At 43.1% G+C, this 18,622-nt stretch overlaps 1 protein-coding gene across 2 annotated transcripts in view; it reads left to right on the top strand.

The window, feature by feature from the left end:
• Positions 1 to 18,622, top strand: part of lasp1 (LIM and SH3 protein 1) — a 196,336-nt gene that overhangs the window by 55,054 nt on the left and 122,660 nt on the right. For both annotated transcript variants that reach the window (XR_010016496.1, XM_063037182.1), the window contains exon 3: positions 18,160 to 18,244. Coding sequence is in view for 1 of the 2 variants with exons in the window: in XM_063037182.1 (XP_062893252.1) it covers positions 18,160 to 18,244 (85 nt within the window). In the remaining variant the exon portion in view is untranslated. The remainder of the gene's footprint in view (positions 1 to 18,159; positions 18,245 to 18,622) is intronic.

The following is an 18,622-nucleotide window of genomic DNA, read 5'->3' as shown; positions in this document are numbered from 1 at the left end:
GTTTTCGGATGACTCTGCCATAGTTGGATGCATCAGCAAGGGAGATGAGGTTGAGTACAGGGCTATGGTAGGAAACTTTGTCACATGGTGTGAGCAGAATTATCTGCAGCTTAATGTGAAAAAGACTAAGGAGCTGGTGGTAGACCTGAGGAGAGCTAAGGTACCGGTGACCCCTGTTTCCATCCAGAGGGTCAGTGTGGACATGGTGGAGGATTACAAATACCTGGGGATACAAATTGACAATAAACTGGACTGGTCAAAGAACACTGAGGCTGTCTACAAGAAGGGTCAGAGCTGTCTCTATTTCCTGAGGAGACTGAGGTCCTTTAACATCTGCCGGACGATGCTGAGGATGTTCTACGAGTCTGTGGTGGCCAGTGCTATCATGTTTGCTGTTGTGTGCTGGGGCAGCAGGCTGAGGGTGGCAGACACCAACAGAATCAACAAACTCATTCATAAGGCCAGTGATGTTGTGGGGATGGAACTGGACCCTCTGACGGTGGTGTCTGAAAAGAGGATGCTGTCCAAGTTGCATGCCATCTTGGTCAATGTCTCCCATCCACTACATAATGTACTGGGTGGGCACTGGAGTACATTCAGCCAGAGACTCATTCCACCGAGATGCAACACAGAGCGTCATAGGAAGTCATTCCTGCCTGTGGCCATCAAACTTTACAACTCCTCCCTCGGAGGGTCAGACACCCTGAACCAATAGGCTGGTCCTGGACTTATTTCATAATTTACTGGCATAATTTACATATTACTATTTATGGTTCTATTACTATTTATTATTTATGGTGCAACTGTAACGAAAACCAATTTCCCCCGGGATCAATAAAGTATGACTATGATTATAGGAAAATAAAGATACATTCAAATTGTTCTGACATAGGGTAGTCTTGCAATTGCCATCACCTCTAAAATGGATTGTCTTTGGTGTCTGAGCTTGTGCAGTGCACAGTATGAACCCAGCTTCATTGTGTATGGGTTTCAGATGTGAGACTCGATGGAAGTAAATGAGTGACACAGTAAGTAGTGCAGCGGTTAGTGTAACACTATTACAGCACCAGCAACCCAGGGTCAATTCCACTGCCACCGCCTCCCGTAAGGAGTTTGTACATTTTCCCTGTGACCACGTGTGTTTCCTCCGGGTGCTCCAGTTTCCTCCCACATCTCAAAGACGTACTTGTTAGTAGGTTAATTGGTCACATGGTGTAATTGTGCAGCACTGGCTCATTGGGCCGCAAGGACCCGTTGCCGTGTTGTATCTCTAAATTAAAAAAAATAAAATTTCCATTTCATCTAATGCGCTGTAGATACAGAAAGTTATCAAAAATCATAAAAGCCAACAGACAATGCTTGGCAGTGACCTACACAGGGGAATTTAGGCCAGTGACAAACAGTCATAAGATCAGTGAGAGAGGGAAGTGAAATGATGAGTAACATACACACCAAACGCTGGAGGAACTCAGCAGGTCAGGCAGTATCTATGGAGGGGAATGAAGAGTCGATGTTTCATCAGGTGAAGTGATTCCTGCTTAAAAAGACTGTAGGTGATTTTTTTTTCCATGAATGGTCCGTTTCCGTGGAACAGTGAATGGATTTGGGAAGGATCTCTTTCTATTGCAAAAGTATTCCTGATCTCTTAAGATAGCCTGAAATTCAGCACATGGTGTTCTGAAGCCACACTGAGATTGTTGAAGTTCATGGAGTTAAGCAGCAGTGATCAATCTACTGTGTGGCTGAGTCTGTGCTTATGACTGCTGCTTTATATTTGACCATAGTGTTCTCTGTGAGGTGAGAATTAGGTGTACTGTTTACAATCAGAAATGCACTAAAAGCTTTCCGTCTGCCTCTCGTCTCTCTATCTGTCTTCCCTTACCCCCATGTTTCTGTCTTTCCCGCTCTATCTTTCTCCTTGCCCCTCTCACCCCCTCTCTCCCCAACCCTCACCCCTCTGCATTTCTCTTTCCCCATCCATCACCATCTCTCCATGCCACTCTCTCCCCTGTCCCTCAAGCCTTCTACACTTCTCTGTTCCCAGCCCTCAACTCCCATGCTTCTCTCTCCCTGTCCCACCCCAGTCTTTCTTTCTCTCCTCACCCCTCAACTGCTCTGTTTCTCTTTCCCCATCTCTCTATGCCTCTGTCTCTGAGCGTCACCCACATTTACACTTCTTTCCCTACCCTTCAGCCCCTCTCCCCTGCTCTGTGCCTCTTTCTCCCCATCCCTCCCCCCTTCTATGCCTCTCTTCCCATGCCTTACCCTAGCTGCGTTTCTCTCTCCTTGTCCCTTACCTCCTTTATGCCTCTCTCTCCTGATCCCTCACTCCCCTCTACCCCTCTTTTCCCATTCCTCAACCCGCATGCTCTCTCCCAGTCTGTCACCACCCCTCTGTGCCTTTCTTTCCCCACCCTTCACTCTCCTCTGCACCAGTCTATCCTCGCCCATCATCCCCCCTTGACCCTCTCTCTTCCCTGACCTTCACCTCCTTTCTATGCTCCTCTTTCTCTCCCCATCTCCCTACTCCCTCTGTGCCGCTCTTTCCCCACCCCACCCCCCATGCTTTTCTCTCCCTGTCTGCCACCCCCCCCATTCCTCTGTATTTCCATAACCCCCTCCAATTGACTTCTTCCTACGACTGTGGCTGGCAGAGGTGGGAAGCTGGTGCTGTCATCTTGTCTGACTAACGCAGGGTGGGAGGGAAGTTCCTGCCAGTGAGGTGCTTCCCACTGTGGAGAAACTCGTGCCAGCTTCGAAAGCTGCATCCAGTATTGTGTCCTATAAAACATAAACTGGGGCAACGGCTGCTAACAGTTTGACTTGATCCTGACTGCATCATTTAATAGAGAAACACTTCCTGTGGTGAGCAAAGAAGTGGGAGGTCCTGGTATAAGATTAGCCTCAAGGCTGGACAATTCTAATGCAGCAGTCTTGCCTTGAGAGCATCAGAAAGAAGCTGCCATTTTATTTTTCTATTTAGAGATACAGCATGGTAACAGGCCTTTCCACCCATGAGCCTGAACCTCCCAGTTACACCCCTGTGACCAGTTAACCCACTAACCGGTACGTCTTTAGACTGTGGGAGGAAACCAGAGCACCCAGAGGAAACCCACATGGTCATGGCGAGAATGTACACACTCCTTACAGACAGTGGCAAGAATTGAACCCAGGTCGCTGGTGCTGTAATATTGTTCCACTAACCACTACACTACTGTGCTGCACATATATTCCTCTGGAATTGGTTTATTGTTTTCACATGTACTGAGGTACAGTGAAAAGCTTGGTGCAAGTTTGATGTACAGGATCCTGTCTTTGACTAGGCACACAACTGCCTTGCATACTCAATGAGTTCAATGATCACGATAGTCAGCTATTCCAAGTTTAGGGTTCCACAGTTAAAGTTATAGAGCCCTAGAACACTGTCACAGAAACAGGCCCTTTAGCCCATCTAGTCCATGCCAAACTGTTATTCTGTTTTATCCCATCAACCTGCATTCAGACCATATCCCTTCATACCCCTCCCATCCATGTACCTATCCAAATTTCTCTTGTATGTTGAAATTGAGCCTGGCAGCTTGTTCCACACATTCATCACCCACTGAGTGAAGAACTTCCCCTTAAACATTTCACCTTTCCCCCTTAACCTATGACCTCTAGTTCTAGTCTCATCCAACCTCAGTGGAAAAATGTCTGCTTGCATTTACCCTATCTAAGCACCTCATAATTTTGTGCTCCTTCCAGAGTTCATAACTGTTCTGTGCCTGGTAATTTTAGCTTCTCAGTCTTTCACATTATAAAATAAGATGAGCTTTATTTGTCATATGTACTACCATAGAACCATAGAAACTACAGCACAGAAACAGGCCCTTTGGCCCTTCTTGGCTGTGCCGAACCATTTTCTGCCTAGTCCCACTGACCTGCACACGGACCATATCCCTCCATACACCTCCCATCCATGTATCTGTCCAATTTATTCTTAAATGTTAAAAAAGAACCCGCATTTACCACCTCATCTGGCAGCTCATTCCATACTCCCACCACTCTCTGTGTGAAGAGCCCCCCTTAATGTTCCCTTTAAACTTTTCCCCCCTCACCCTTAACCCATGTCCTCTGGTTTTTTTTCTCCCCTTGCCTCAGTGGAAAAAGCCTGCTTGCATTCACTCTATCTATACCCATCATAATTTTATATACCTCTATCAAATCTCCCCTCATTCTTCTACGCTCCAGGGAATAATGTCCTAACCTATTCAACCTTTCTCTGTAACTGAGTTTCTTAAGTCTCGGCAACATCCTTGTAAACCTCCTCTGCACTCTTTCAACCTTATTTATATCCTTCCTGTAATTTGGTGACCAAAACTGAACACAATACTCCAGATTCGGCCTCACCAATGCCTCATACAACCTCATCATAACATTCCAGCTCTTATACTCAATACTTCGATTAATAAAGGCCAATGTACCAAAAGCTCTCTTTACGACCCTATCTACCTGTGACGACACTTTTAGGGAATTTTGTATCTGTATTCCCAGATCCCTCTGTTCCACTGCACTCCTCAGTGCCTTACCATTAACCCTGTATGTTCTACATTGGTTTGTCCTTCCAACGTGCAATACCTCACACTTGTCAGTATTAAACTCCACCTGCCATTTTTCAGCCCATTTTTCCAGCTGGTCCAAGTCCCTCTGCAGGCTCTGAAAACCTTCCTCACTGTCTACTACACCTCCAATCTTTGTATCATCAGCAAACTTGCTGATCCAATTTGCCACAGTATCATCCAGATCATTGATATAGATGACAAATAACAATGGACCCAGCACTGATCCCTGTGGCACACCACTAGTCACAGGCCTCCACTCAGAGAAGCAATTCTCTACCACCACTCTCTGGCTTCTTCCATCAAGCCAATGTCTAATCCAATTTACCACCTCTCCATGTATACCTAGCGACTGAATTTTCCTAACTAACCTCCCATGCGGGACCTTGTCAAAGGCCTTACTGAAGTCCATGTAGACAATATCCACTGCCTTCCCTTCATCCACTTTCCTGGTAACCTCCTCGAAAAATTCCAACAGATTGGTCAAACATGACCTACCACGCACAAAGCCATGTTGACTCTCCCTAATAAGCCCCTGTCTATCCAAATGCTTGTAGATTCTGTCTCTTAGTACGCCCTCCAATAACTTACCTACTACTGACGTTAAACTCACCGGCCTATAATTTCCCGGATTACTTTTCGATCCTTTTTTAAACAATGGAACAACATGAGCCACTCTCCAATCCTCCGGCACTTCACCCGTAGACAGCGACATTTTAAATATTTCTGCCAGGGCCCCCGCAATTTCAACACTCGTCTCCTTCAAGGTCCGAGGGAACACTCTGTCAGGTCCCGGGGATTTATCCACTTTAATTTTCCTCAAGACAGCAAACACCTCCTCCTTTTCAATCTGTGCAGTTTCCATGGTCTCACTACTTGATTCCCACAATTCCATAGATTTCATGCCAGCTTCCTTAGTAAATACAGACGCAAAAAACCTATTTAAGATCTCCCCCATTTCCTTTGGTTCCGCACAAAGCCGACCACTCTGATCTTCAAGAGGACCAATTTTATCCCTTACAATCCTTTTGCTCTTAATATACTTGTAAAAGCTCTTTGGATTATCCTTCACTTTGACTGCCAAGGCAACCTCATGCCTTCTTTTAGCCCTCCTGATATCTTTCTTAAGTATTTTCTTGCACTTCTTATACTCCTCAAGCACCTGATTTACCTCCTGTTTCCTATACATTTCATACAACTCCCTCTTCTTCTTTATCAGAGTTGCAATATCCCTTGAAAACCAAGGTTCCTTATTCCTATTCAATTTGCCTTTAATCCTGACAGGAACATACAAACTCTGCACTCTCAAAATTTCCCCTTTGAAGGCTTCCCACCTACCAATCACATCTTTGCCAGAGAACAACCTGTCCCAATCCATGCTTTTTAGATCCTTTCTCATTTCTTCAAATTTGGCCGCCTTCCAGTTCAGAACCTCAACCCTAGGACCAGATCTATCCTTGTCCATGATCAAATTGAAACTAATGGTGTTATGATCACTGGAACCAAAGTGCTCCCCTACACAGACTTCTGTCACTTGCCCTAACTCGTTTCCTAACAGGAGATCCAATATTGCATCCCCTCTAGTTGGTCCCTCTATATATTGATTTAGAAAACTTTCCTGAACACATTTTACAAACTCTAAACCATCTAGACCCCTAACAGTATGGGAGACCCAATCAATGTATGGAAAATTAAAATCCCCTACCACCACAACTTTATGTTTCCTGCAGTTGCTTGCTATCTCTCTGCAGATTTGCTCTTCCAAGTCTCGTCGACTATTGGGTGGTCTGTAATACAATCCCACTAATGTGGCCGTACCTTTCCTGGTTCTCAGCTCCACCCATAAGGACTCAGTAGACAAGCCCTCTAATCTGTCCTGCCTGAGCACTGCTGTAATATTTTCCCTGACAAGCAATGCTACTCCCCTACCTTTCATTCCTCTGCCTTGACCACATCTGAAACATCGGAACCCTGGAATATTAAGCTGCCAGTCCTGCCCCTCCTGTAGCCAAGTTTCACTAATTGCTACAACATCATAATTCCACGTGTCAATCCACGCCCTCAACTCATCCGCCTTCCCTGCAATACTCCTAGCATTGAAATATATACACCTCAGAAGATTTTTACCACCACTCACAACCTTTCTATCAGCGGATTTGCTTAAACTTTCAACATCATTTATTTTCACCCCAGCCACACTGTCAGCTCTGGCACTCTGGTTCCCACCCCCCTGCAAATCTAGTTTAAAGCCTCCCCAATAGCACTAACAAACCTCCCTGAAAGGATATTGGTCCCCCTGTGGTTCAAGTGTAACCCGTCTCTCTTGTACAGGTCCCACCTGCCCCAGAAGAGGCCCCAATGATCCTGAAATCTGAAACCCTGCCCCCTACACCAGTTCCTCAGCCACTTGTTCATCCTCCAGAGCATCCTATTCTTACCCTCACTGGCACGTAGCACAGGTAGCAATCCTGAGATTACCACCCTTGAGGTCCTGCTTTTCAACTTCCTACCAAGTTCTCTTTACTCACTGTCCAGGACCTCTTCACTCTTCCTTGCTATGTCATTGGTACCGATGTGCACCACGACATCTGGCTGATCACCCTCCCACTTCAGAATGTCATGCAATCGATCAGAGACATCCTTGACCCTGGCACCCAGGAGGCAACAAACCATCCTGGATTCTCTGTCACGACCACAGAACCTCCTATCTGCACCTCTATCTATCGAGTCCCCTATCACTACCGCTCTCCTCTTTTTCCACCCTCCCTTCTGCACTGCAGAGCCAGACTCAGTGCCAGAGATCCGGCTACTGCAGCTAGTCCCAGGTAAGTCATCCCCCCCAACAGTATCCAATGCAGTATACTTGTTGTTGAGGGGAATGGCCACAGGGGAACCCTGCTCTGCCTGCCCTTTCCTCTTCCCTCACCTGACAGTGACCCAATTTCCTGTCCTCTGCTCCTTTGGCGTAACTACCTCCCTGTAGCTACTATCTATAATCTCCTCATTCTCCCGAATGATCCGCAGGTCATCCAGCTCCTGCTCCAGTTCCCTAACACGGTTTGTCAGGAGCTGCAGCTGGATGCACTTCTTGCAGGTGTCATTGTCAGGGACACTGGAGGGCTCCCTGACTTCCCACATCCTGCAAGAAGAGCATTCCAACATCCTGCCTGGCATTCTCTCTACTCTAAACAATCTGGACAAAATACTTACTGGAACCTACCCTGGCCTCTGCCGGTTCTCGCCGAAGCCTGTTGAGCCAAAGCCTCCCAGCATATCGTAGGGCTGTGTAGGTTGTTGGTACAAATGATGCTTTTCACTGTATTTTGATGTTTCTAAATCATTGGTCTGAATTAACAGCTTTTGTGGTCCTTAAACAAAATGAGCATGCAGTGTAGTGTGGGTACTTGGGGATGTCACATATTTTGATTTCGGCAGGACTGAAGCAGACCCTTCCTGCCAAAGGGTTTCGGCGCGAAACATTGACTGTATTCTTTTCCATAGATGCTACCTGGCCTGCTGAGTTCCACCAGCATTTTGTCTGTGTTGCTTTTAATTCTACTTCTCTTTCTATAAATTTTGTCTGACTACTGAGTATTTCCAACATTTTCTGAATTTACTTCATCTATATCTGTCTGCCACTAATGACTTCCTATTCCTACACTGATGTATCTGTGTGCGGAGTCATTTACTGCCACGATGAGGCCAAATGCAGGTTAGAGGAGCAACATATTCAACAATATTCTATCAGATTCTTTCTTCAGCCCTTTACCACTTCTATCTATCACATCAAACCCTTCTCCCCCACCCACCTCTCCCTCATCTAGTCTCAGCTATCGCTTGCTGGCTTGTAATCCTTCCCCTCCCCCTCCCCCCTCTTCCTTATTCTGGCTTCTTCCCCCTTCCTTTCAAATCGTAGTCTCAGCTTGAAACATCTGTTCATTTCCCTCTGTAGATGCTGCCTAACCTGCTGAGTTCCCCCAGCATTTTGTATGAGTTGCTCTGAATTTCCTGCAGCTGCAGATTCTCTGATGTCTATACTGACATGCATTAATTTCTGGTATGGCAATACTTTGATTTAGAAATTCTTATCCTCAAATTCAAATTGCTCCATTACCAAGTACTTTCCTATCTCCATGACCACCTCTCTCCAGGCCTATAACTCTTTGTACAATTACATAGAACATAGAACAGTACAACACCGGAACAAGCCCTTTGGTCCACAGTGTTGTGCTGAACCAATTAAATTAGTAATCAAATGGCAAATTACTCTAATGTCTTCTGTTTACACAATGTCCATATCCTTCCATTTTCCTCACATTCATGTGCCTATCTAGAGGTCTCTTAAAAGTCCCTAATATATCTGCCTCTACCACCTCCCCAGGCAGTGAATTCCAGGCACCCACCATTCTGTGTATTAAAAAAACTTTGCCCCTTACCTCTCTTTTGAAATTATCCATCTCACATTAAATCCATACCCTCTGCTACTAGACATTTCTGGGAAAAAGATGCTGTCTGTCTACTCTATCTACGCCTCTCATAATCTTATAAACCTCTATCAGATCTCCCCTCAACCTCTGCTGCTTCAGCACAAATAACCCAAGTTTGTCCATGCCCTCTAATCCAGACAACATCCTGATAAGCCTCTTCTGCACCCTATCTAAAGCTTCAACATCCTTCCTATAATGGAGCAACTGGAAATATATGCAATACTCCAGATGCAACATAACTAGTTTTATAAAGCTGAAACGTTATTTCCTGACATTTGGACTCAATACATTGACAATAAGGGCAAACATACCATATGCCTTCATAAAACTTGTAGCACAAAGCAGTCTATTTGAGCAGCGTGTGTCTCTCTGTTCAACAGCAGTGTGCCCCAGCCTGTTCAGTCTTGACTTACTGCTGATCTTGTAAATTGTTAATGTGTTCTGTCTGCAATCTGGAGACCAGAACTTGTGGAGCACTCCATGAGTTTACATTAATATAAGCCACTAACTGGAGTCTGTTTCCTTTGTATCCCCAGCAGCATCCAATTCCTAATCTCTAGAGTAGTCAACAGAGGCCCCTTCTTTGATCAAGATGTGCCACTTTTTGTGCTTTTCTTCAGATAAATGCTGTAGTAACATGTAAGAAGCGATTTAGGCTATTTGGCCTATTGGGTCTACTCAACTAATCAATTATGGCTGATTTTTTTTTTCTCCCAAACCCATTCTCCTGCCTTCTCCCTATAATCTTTGACACCCTGACCGATCAAGAACCTATCAACCTCCGCTTTAAATATATCCAATGACTTGGCCTCTACAACTGTCTGTGGCAATTAATTCTAGCGATACACTATCCTCTGGCAAAAGAAAATCCTCCTCATCCCTTCTATTCTGTGCCCTCTAGTCCTGGACTCCCCCATTATTGAAAACATCTTCTTCTCATCCACTATTTAGGCCTTTCAGTATTCAATTAGGTTTCAATGAGATCCTCCCTCATTCTTCTAAATTCCTGCAAGTACAGTCCCAGAGCCGTCAAGCACTTTTTATACATTTAACCCTTTCTTTCTCAGGATCACTCTTGTAAACCTCCTCTGGACCCTCTCCAATGCCAGCACAACCTCTTCTTAAGTATGGGGCCCAAAGAGACGTTCAATGAACCTTAAGTAACTGAACAGAACTTGGTCTTGTAACCCTCCACCTCTTAATCATTAAAAAATTGAGCTTCAATTTTCATCTTTTTTTTTTCAAATTTCAGTTCATTGGCGTTTTGTGACAGAAAATTATAGATAGATTGAGAAATCCTGAAAGATGCTCTCGAAGATCAGTCAGATCGATAAACTCTGTATCTCTAAGACCTGGAAAGTAGTTGGAAATTCAGACTAACAATCAAGGTAGATTGTTCTTTAAAACAAAAATGGGCATCTCAGGGTAGCATTTCCTTAATGTGGCTTTGTTCCAGAGCAGGAACGCTTCTGGCAAATTCCACACTGAGGAATTTTGAAGCACAGATGACGTTAGACTTTTGATGCAATCCTTAAAGTGGTATAGCCTAAAAATAGCAGCTGTTTTTGGCAATCAGAATTACATATGACACATGTTGGCAATAATGGTAATTACAGGTGAGTTTAAGCTTCATTGTTATTTATACATCCATGGAGGGAAATGAACGTTCAATAGTTTGGGCCGAGACACTTTATCAGGACTCAACCACTCCAGCACCATAGAGGCTGCCTGACCTCGTGAGTTCCTCCAGCACTTTGTGTATATTGCTCAAGATTTCCAGCATCTGTAGAATCTCTTGTGACTTCAATATATGTGTTTTTGGGTTTGATGATAAAGATGTAATTGAGTTGTAGATTGCTGACTTGTCAATCCAAACCTGATTTGATTGTTCTGGCATCCATTTTAACCAAATGAATTCTGAATCACTCAGTTTCCAAAAGCCCTGGCCATAATTTCACATCTCAGTAAGACAGCATTCGGCCCATCACACAATTGCTGGCACTTTAAAAGAGCTATCACTAGTCCCACTCCTCCCCCTTACTGTGAACAGTCTCTGAAGGAGGGTAAAAAGACAGAGATTGGGATCCAGATGCTATTTTCCACACTTTGGAGTGAAAGAACTGCTTTCTGAGGAACAGTTGAGTGGGTTGGGCTGTTGGAGATTAGAAAAATGAAAGGTGAGATGATTCAGACTGATGTACTGAACTGTGTACACAACTCTGTGCAGTTTCTTGCGGTCACATGCAGAGCAGTTGCCATGAGAAGTTGTGATGCATCCAGATAGGATGCATACTATGGTGCACCATAGTGACCATGTTGTTCATATGCAATTTGAGGAGTGACTATCAGGGACTTACTCATTCAGAAGGGATCCTGGATTTATCCAGTACTTAAACTAAGGAGGTGGTGCTTGGGAAACTGAGAAGTCTGAAGATACACAAGTCATCTGGACCAGTTGGCCTGCACCCAATGGTTCTGAAAGAGGTAGCCACAGAGATTGTGGAGGCACTAGTAATGATCTTTCAAGAATAACTAAATTCTGGAATGGTTCTGGAAGACTGGAAAATTGCAAATGTCACTCCAATCTTCAAGAAAGGAAGGAGGTTGAAGAAAGGAAATTGTAAGCCAGTTAGTCTGACTTCAGTGTATTGGAGTTGATCATTAAGGATGTGGTTTTGGGGTATTTGGGGGCACATGATAAAGTAAGCCAAGATTTCCTTAAGGGGAAATGTTTCCTGACAAATCTGTTGGAATTATTTGAGGAAATAACAAGCAGGATAGACAAAGAGTTAGTGGATGTTGTTACTTGAATTTTCAAAAGGCCTTTGATAAGGTGCCACACATGAGGCTGCTTAACCAGTGCCCGTGGTATTACAGGGAAGATGCTAGCATGGATAGAAAATTGGTTGACTGGCAGGAAGCAGAGTGGGAATAAAGGGAGACTTTTCTGGTTGGCTTCTGGTGACTAGTGATGTTCCACAGGGGTTGGAATTGAGACTGCTTCTTTTCACATTATATGTCAATGATTTGGATGAAGGAATTGATGGTTGTTGTGGCTAAGTTTGTAGATGATTTGAAGATAGGTGGAAGGGCAGGTAGTGTTGAGGAAGCAGGGAGTCAGCAGAAGGACTAAAATTACCCTAAAATTCTGCCCCCTTGTATTAGCCATTTCCGCCTGGGAAAATGTCCCTGGATGTCCTCTAGATCTATCCTTCTTATCATCTTCTACACTTCTGTCAAGTCACCGCTCAGTGTTCTCTCCAAAGACGAATCCCTAGCTCACTATACTGATTTCAGGACAATGCATTTTTTTTGTTGCAGTTGTTTACTTCTGGTTTATGTTTCTCTTTTCTCAGTAGAGAACATTTTGCCTCTGAATCAGAATCAGGTTTATCACTGACTTATGTCATGAATTTGTTAGTTTCTGGCAACATTGCAAGACATAGAATACCAAGTTCAAAGTAAATTTATGTTCAAAGTTCACCATATATTATCCTGAAATTCATTTTCTTGTTGACATTCACAGTAGAACAAAGAAGTACATTACAATCAATGAAAAACTACACACAATGACTGACAAACAACCAATGTTGCAAATGAAGACGAACTGCACAAATACCCCCCAAAAAACCCCAATAATAAATAAATAAATAATACTGAGAACATGAGTTGTGGAATCCTTGAAAGTGAGTCCATAGGTTGTGGAATCAGTTCAGAGTTCAGGTGAGTGAAGTTATTCCCTTTGGTTCATGAGCCTGATGGTTGTAGTATAATAACTGTTTCTGAACCTGGTGGTGTGGGACCTCAGGCTCCTGTACCTCCTTCCCGATGGTAGTGGCGAGAAGAAAACATGAATGGTGGGGGTCTTTGATGGATGCTGCTTTCTTGTGGCAGTGCTCCATTTAGATATGCACAATGGTGGGGAGGACTTTTCCTGTGATGGACTGGGCTATATCCACAACTTTTTGTAGGCTTTTCCATTCTTGGAAAGAATTCTGTTCTTTCATATCAGGTTGTGATACAATTATTAAGATGCTCTTCACTATGTATCCATAAACATTTGTCATTGTTTTTGGTGGCATGCTGAACCTATGCGGACTTCTGAGAAAGTAGAAGTGCTGCTGTGGCTTCTTTGTAATGGCACTTACAGCATGTTTTGTTCTGGAGCAGATTCTCTGAAATGATAACGCCAAAGAATTTAAAGTTGCTGACACTCTCACTCTCTACTTGTGAGGACTAGCTCATGGACTTCCAGTTTCCTCCTCCTGTTGTTACAATAAATAAGTAATGCAAAAGAGGAATAATAAGGAGTCTTCATGGGTTCATGGACCGTTCAGAAATCTGATGGTAAAGGCGAAGAATCATTGAGTGTGTGTCTTCAGGCTCCTGTACCACCTTCTTCCTAGTAGTAATGAGAAGAGGGCATGTCTCCAGATGGTGACGGTCCGTAATGATGCACGCTGCTTTCTTGAGGCACCCATCTTTTGCAGATGTTCCCTATGGTAGGGAGGGCTGTGCCTGTGATGGAACAGGATGGGTCTATAATGCTCTGCAGCCTCTCTTGATCCTGTGCATTGGAGCCTCCAGACCAAGTAGTGATGCAAGGAGTTGGGATTAGGCTAGCAAATGAAACGAGAGTTTTTCTGCTCTCTGTTGCCAAGCCTGCATGATGCTCCCAGGGCTTTGAGCTAAGACATCATTATCTGTGACACGGCTGAAAGAAAATAAAGGCAATAAAATAATGTTTTTAATGTCTTTAAAGAGTATTGCACATTTGTTGTTGATTTGCAAGAAAGGAGGGACTGTTTGACTGACTGACTGCCACAAATAATCTAGCTGATGCACACAGGAAGGTGGCCTGGTGCTAGCAAGGACAGGCTGGACACAAGTGTGAGAGAAGAGGCAACGTCAGGAATAGATCCAGTCAGAGTCAGCATCCTGATGCTGCCAATTTAATGACCCCACCCCCCATATGACCACAGACCCTGTGATTTGATCCCAGCTGTGCATTTTCAACTCCATGTGTTGTGACTGGAAAATAATAATAAATTTCAATATTGTTAAACCACTTCTAGCACAGAAAAATTCATTATTCTGCTCCCTTCCTTTCCAGACCTGATTTTATTGTTTTTATTTGTTCAGAATTAACAGGCCCAATGAGCAGCACCACCCAGCAACACACTTGCAGTTCTTAACCCTAACCTAATCACAGGACAATTGACTTACTAAACGGTATGCCTTTGGACTGTGGGAGGAAACAGGAGCATCCGGAGGAAACAAATCTGTTCATTTGGAAGGTCATACAAACTCCTTACAGAGAAGACTGGAATGGAACTCTGAGCTATGATAGTGACACGCTAACTGCCATGCTACCCTGAAGGGTGTTTGCCCAAAACATCAACCGTTTATTGTGCTGCCTGTTAAGTGCTGCCTGTCCTGCTGAGTTCCAGTATTTTATATATATTACTCTGGATTTACAACATCTGGAGCACCTTTTGTGTTCATTATTAACCTTGACATTTCTAAAAATGCTAATCTCGTTGCCATGCAGTCTGTCTTGTTCATTGGTTGCAAGTGACTTGATCTGACACCTCCTGCCAAGTTATCCAATTTAATTGTAGACTACATAATTAGCCTTCATGTCTTTGGGCAAGAGCATGTGTGTGCTTGTACACTGGGGAGTTGGGATTGGAAACCAAGCCAGCATTCCTCCTAGCTTTCCATTCTGTATTTCTTTCTGGTAACTCTAATAAAAAAAACATGTTGCTTGAACACTTATTAAATCCTGTTAAGGACGTTTACATTAAGCTGCATAAGAATGTGGTCCTCTTATCTGCCTGCCTTTAAATGGGGGTAAGGTCAGGTTCAAATTCAGTTTATTGTCATGCAGCCATACACATGTAACCCACCAAATGAAACAACTTTCCTCTAGACTAGTGGTCACCAACCTTCTTAAGCCCAAGATCCCCTACCTCGACCTCAGTGAAAGGTAAGATCTACCTACTAAATCGTTTAGAGAAAAAACAGCTCAGATTGTATTTCCAATTTGAGACCTTTTATTTGGGCGAATTGTATTTGAATTACACAAAATACTTTTGTCAAACTTTCAAATTAATTCAAACAAGAAAACACTAACTAGCATATCAAACAGGCCACAGCTGTCTTTCTTTAAGAATATTACAATACTTCACACCTTTAATTCTAAGTTTCATTATTTAATTTTATTTCAACACGAAAAATAAATGAATAAAAATTGACTGTTGCACTCAGTGTGATGACTGGGGCTGAATACTTTCTGCTAGTTCCCTGAAATTTGGCTCATAACTACAGATAGCCAGTCTGAGACAGTCTGTGAGGTGTAGCGTTGCCAACTGTCCTGTATCCCCCCCGCTAAGGTAGAGCGTTCCTATGAAACCTTTCGTGCTGAAATGCTTTATGCCGAAGAAGCAATTACCATTAATTTACATGGAGAAAAATTTTGACCATTCCCAGACCCAAAAAAATAACCTACCAAATCGTACAAAATAACCTACCAAATCATACCAAATAACACATAAAACCTAAAATAACACTAACATATAGTAAAAGCAGGAATGATATGATAAATACACAGCCTATATAAAGTAGAAATAATGAAGGTTACGCCAAAACCGATTCGTGGGGTTAAAAAAAATCGGCACGTACACGCATGCGCACACAGGTGCCCGCGCAAGACTTCATGGTCATGGTAGTCTTTCTCGGGGTAAACACAAATGTCCCGGGATTTAACTGCTACTTTTGTCCATTATTTGGGAGTGAGAAAGTTGGCAACCCTAGTGAGGTGTCTGTTAGTAAGTCAACTCCTGTACTTAGATTTAATAATTTTCATATGTGAAATTGCAATTTCACATAGATAAGTTGACCCAAAGTAGGCACTGACTTTTAGTGATATAAAACCAATGCACACACTGTGCATTGCTTGGCCCCATCAGTAGTAATTGCCACCAGTTTATGAATGGGGATGTCATTTTCAAGGATATTTTTTTAAAACTCATTGTAAATATCCTCACCTCTCGTTCTCTCCTTTAATTGCAAAAGAGTGAGGAAGTCCTCCTTTGTTGTAAAATCCTGGAAAGCCATTCTGATAAATACAACAAGCTGAGCTGTTTTCATTACATCCAGGGATTCATCGAACTGTAGTGAAAAATATTTACGTCCTCTGACGATGACTCTATTCTCCTTGTCACTGTTGCAGGGCCAAGCAGTATATTACGTATTGCGGTTGTGATGCCATTTTTGTTTTTAAAGTCATTAAAAACAGTCTCTGCGGTAATGACCATTGCTTCCTTGAATAAGTCGCCATCCGTAAAAGGTTTCTTGTGTTTAGCCAAAAGGTGACTTACACGACATGATGCTTCAATAGCAGCCTTATTTTGAGCAGCATGTTTTGTGAAAAACGATTGCTGGGCCTTCAACCCCGATTTCAGCTCAACTTTCCAGGCATGAATTGCACTCTTTGGGGGGTAGGTGTCTTTAAATTTCTGGTGGTTGGTGTTGTGGTGCCTCTCCAGATTCCCTCTTTTAGTCAGTGCTTGTGTTTGGTGGCACAACATACATACATACTTGTCTTTCACCAAGGTAAATAGAAATTCCTCTTCCCATTCTGGATAGAATTTGTATGTTTTTGCCTTCTTTCGTGGAGCCTCTGCTACGCTGTCAGAATATCATGAGCGATTGCCGATTGCATCGCCTCTGATCTAGGCCGACATTTACGTGCCAGGCAGCACCTAATTAATTAGCTTGTTTATTTCGGCTTTTTTTCTTAAAAATGTGCTGTGTGCATCCCGACTACCGCTGCACCACTGCCTGCTTCGCGGCCCGGAGGTTGGGGACCACTGCCGTATATTGATGTTTGCGACAGTCAGTACTCTTATCCCGAATCTGATTGGTCATGTTGATGCAGCACAGGCTACGCTGTAAACGCAGTGCATGGCGAGGGCACTACACACATGCCAACCGGGCAGAAAGAACGGAGCTAAACCCCCGCAACCCAGAAACAATCTCTCTTTACAAACAGCTTTTTAGTGAAAATATTGCTATATTACCATTATCCTAATTAGTATTACTTACTTTTATCATGCTCACATTACAACAGTATTGTGTATTTATTTTTGATTTTTCTTCGGGATCTACTGGGAAAGTCTCAAAGATTGACGGGTTGGCGACCCCTAGTATAGACCAAGGTGCACAACATATGACTCACACATAACACATAAAGTAATATTACCACAAACAAATTAACAAATAATCAAAATATATTCCAGAAGAGTGATATTTAGCATAAAGTTCATTTAAGTTGTTTCCTATCCTAACAGTCCTTGTCCTGATGGGCAGTGGCTGACGGAACTGAGACAACAAAGTTCAAAGTAAATTTATTCTCAAGGTATATATATTTTTACCATATACTACCCTGAGATTCATTTTCATACCCAGCTGAAATGCGTATGAAAAGTCTCCATAATAAAGAGGAATAATGTTACGATAAGGTAAGAGAAGATTAACTTTATTTGTTACAGATCCATTGAAACATACAGTGAAATGCATTGTTTGTGTCGAGGATGTGTTGGGGGCAGCCCACAAGTGTTGTCATGCCTCCATTTTGTCCAACTGGTTTATTTTGAAAGTACTTAGCCACACAGTAGTAATGGAAATAATTTTTCTGAAAACTATTGAGGGATATTTTGATCTTGGGAGAAAGGGAAGGAAAAGGGGCACCAGAAGGGAGGCAATGGACAGGTGAGGAAAAGAAAAAGGAATAATGGAGAGTGGAAAAAGAGAGAGAGGAATAGAAAATTAGAGAAATTGATGTTGATACTGTCAGGTTGGAGCTATCCAGAAAGAATGCCTGCAAAGTGTGTCTGAGGTATTAATTTCTAGAGTGAAATCATCCTGGTGTGTTTTTTTTACCCAAATAAAAGAAATGTTCTCCCACTTTCATAATTCCTGTCGCTAGCTTTGATAATAAAGCAAGGCCTTGTGGGAATATGTCTGTAACCATAGAAACTGAAGGTGTTTGTTTCTCTTCTTTTCTCTAGGCACTACCCAAAATCTTCATTCACTGCCGTGGCAGACACCCCGGAAAACCTGCGGCTGAAGAAACAAAGCAAGTTGCAGAGTCAGGTAAGTAGTTCCACTCTGTGGTGTCAAACAAGGCATGGGGTCCCCTGCTACCTTCTCATCACACCATTTCTGAGAGGCATTGGTGGAACTTACATGCATCAAGGGCTTTGCAAAGGGTTTGGGCAGCAAGGAAAAACAACTTGTTAACTTACAGGTGTTCAAGTTTAAATTTATTGTCATTTAACCATACATATGTATACAGCTCAACGAAACAGCATTTCTCACAGTAGATATAGTCACACACTGCAGATTTAGTTATGATCTAGCACATACAGTCATGTTAACACAAGTCCCTGAGTGATATGTCCTGAAGGTTGACAGGGTGACATAAAGTGTGAGGTGCATATTTGTGTAAGACAGTATAATGTTATTGACACT

The sequence above is a fragment of the Mobula hypostoma genome, chromosome X1 (assembly GCF_963921235.1).
Source record: "Mobula hypostoma chromosome X1, sMobHyp1.1, whole genome shotgun sequence".
In the NCBI taxonomy this organism is placed as follows: Eukaryota; Metazoa; Chordata; class Chondrichthyes; order Myliobatiformes; family Myliobatidae; genus Mobula; species Mobula hypostoma.
This window is presented reverse-complemented; position numbering and strand designations above follow the sequence as displayed.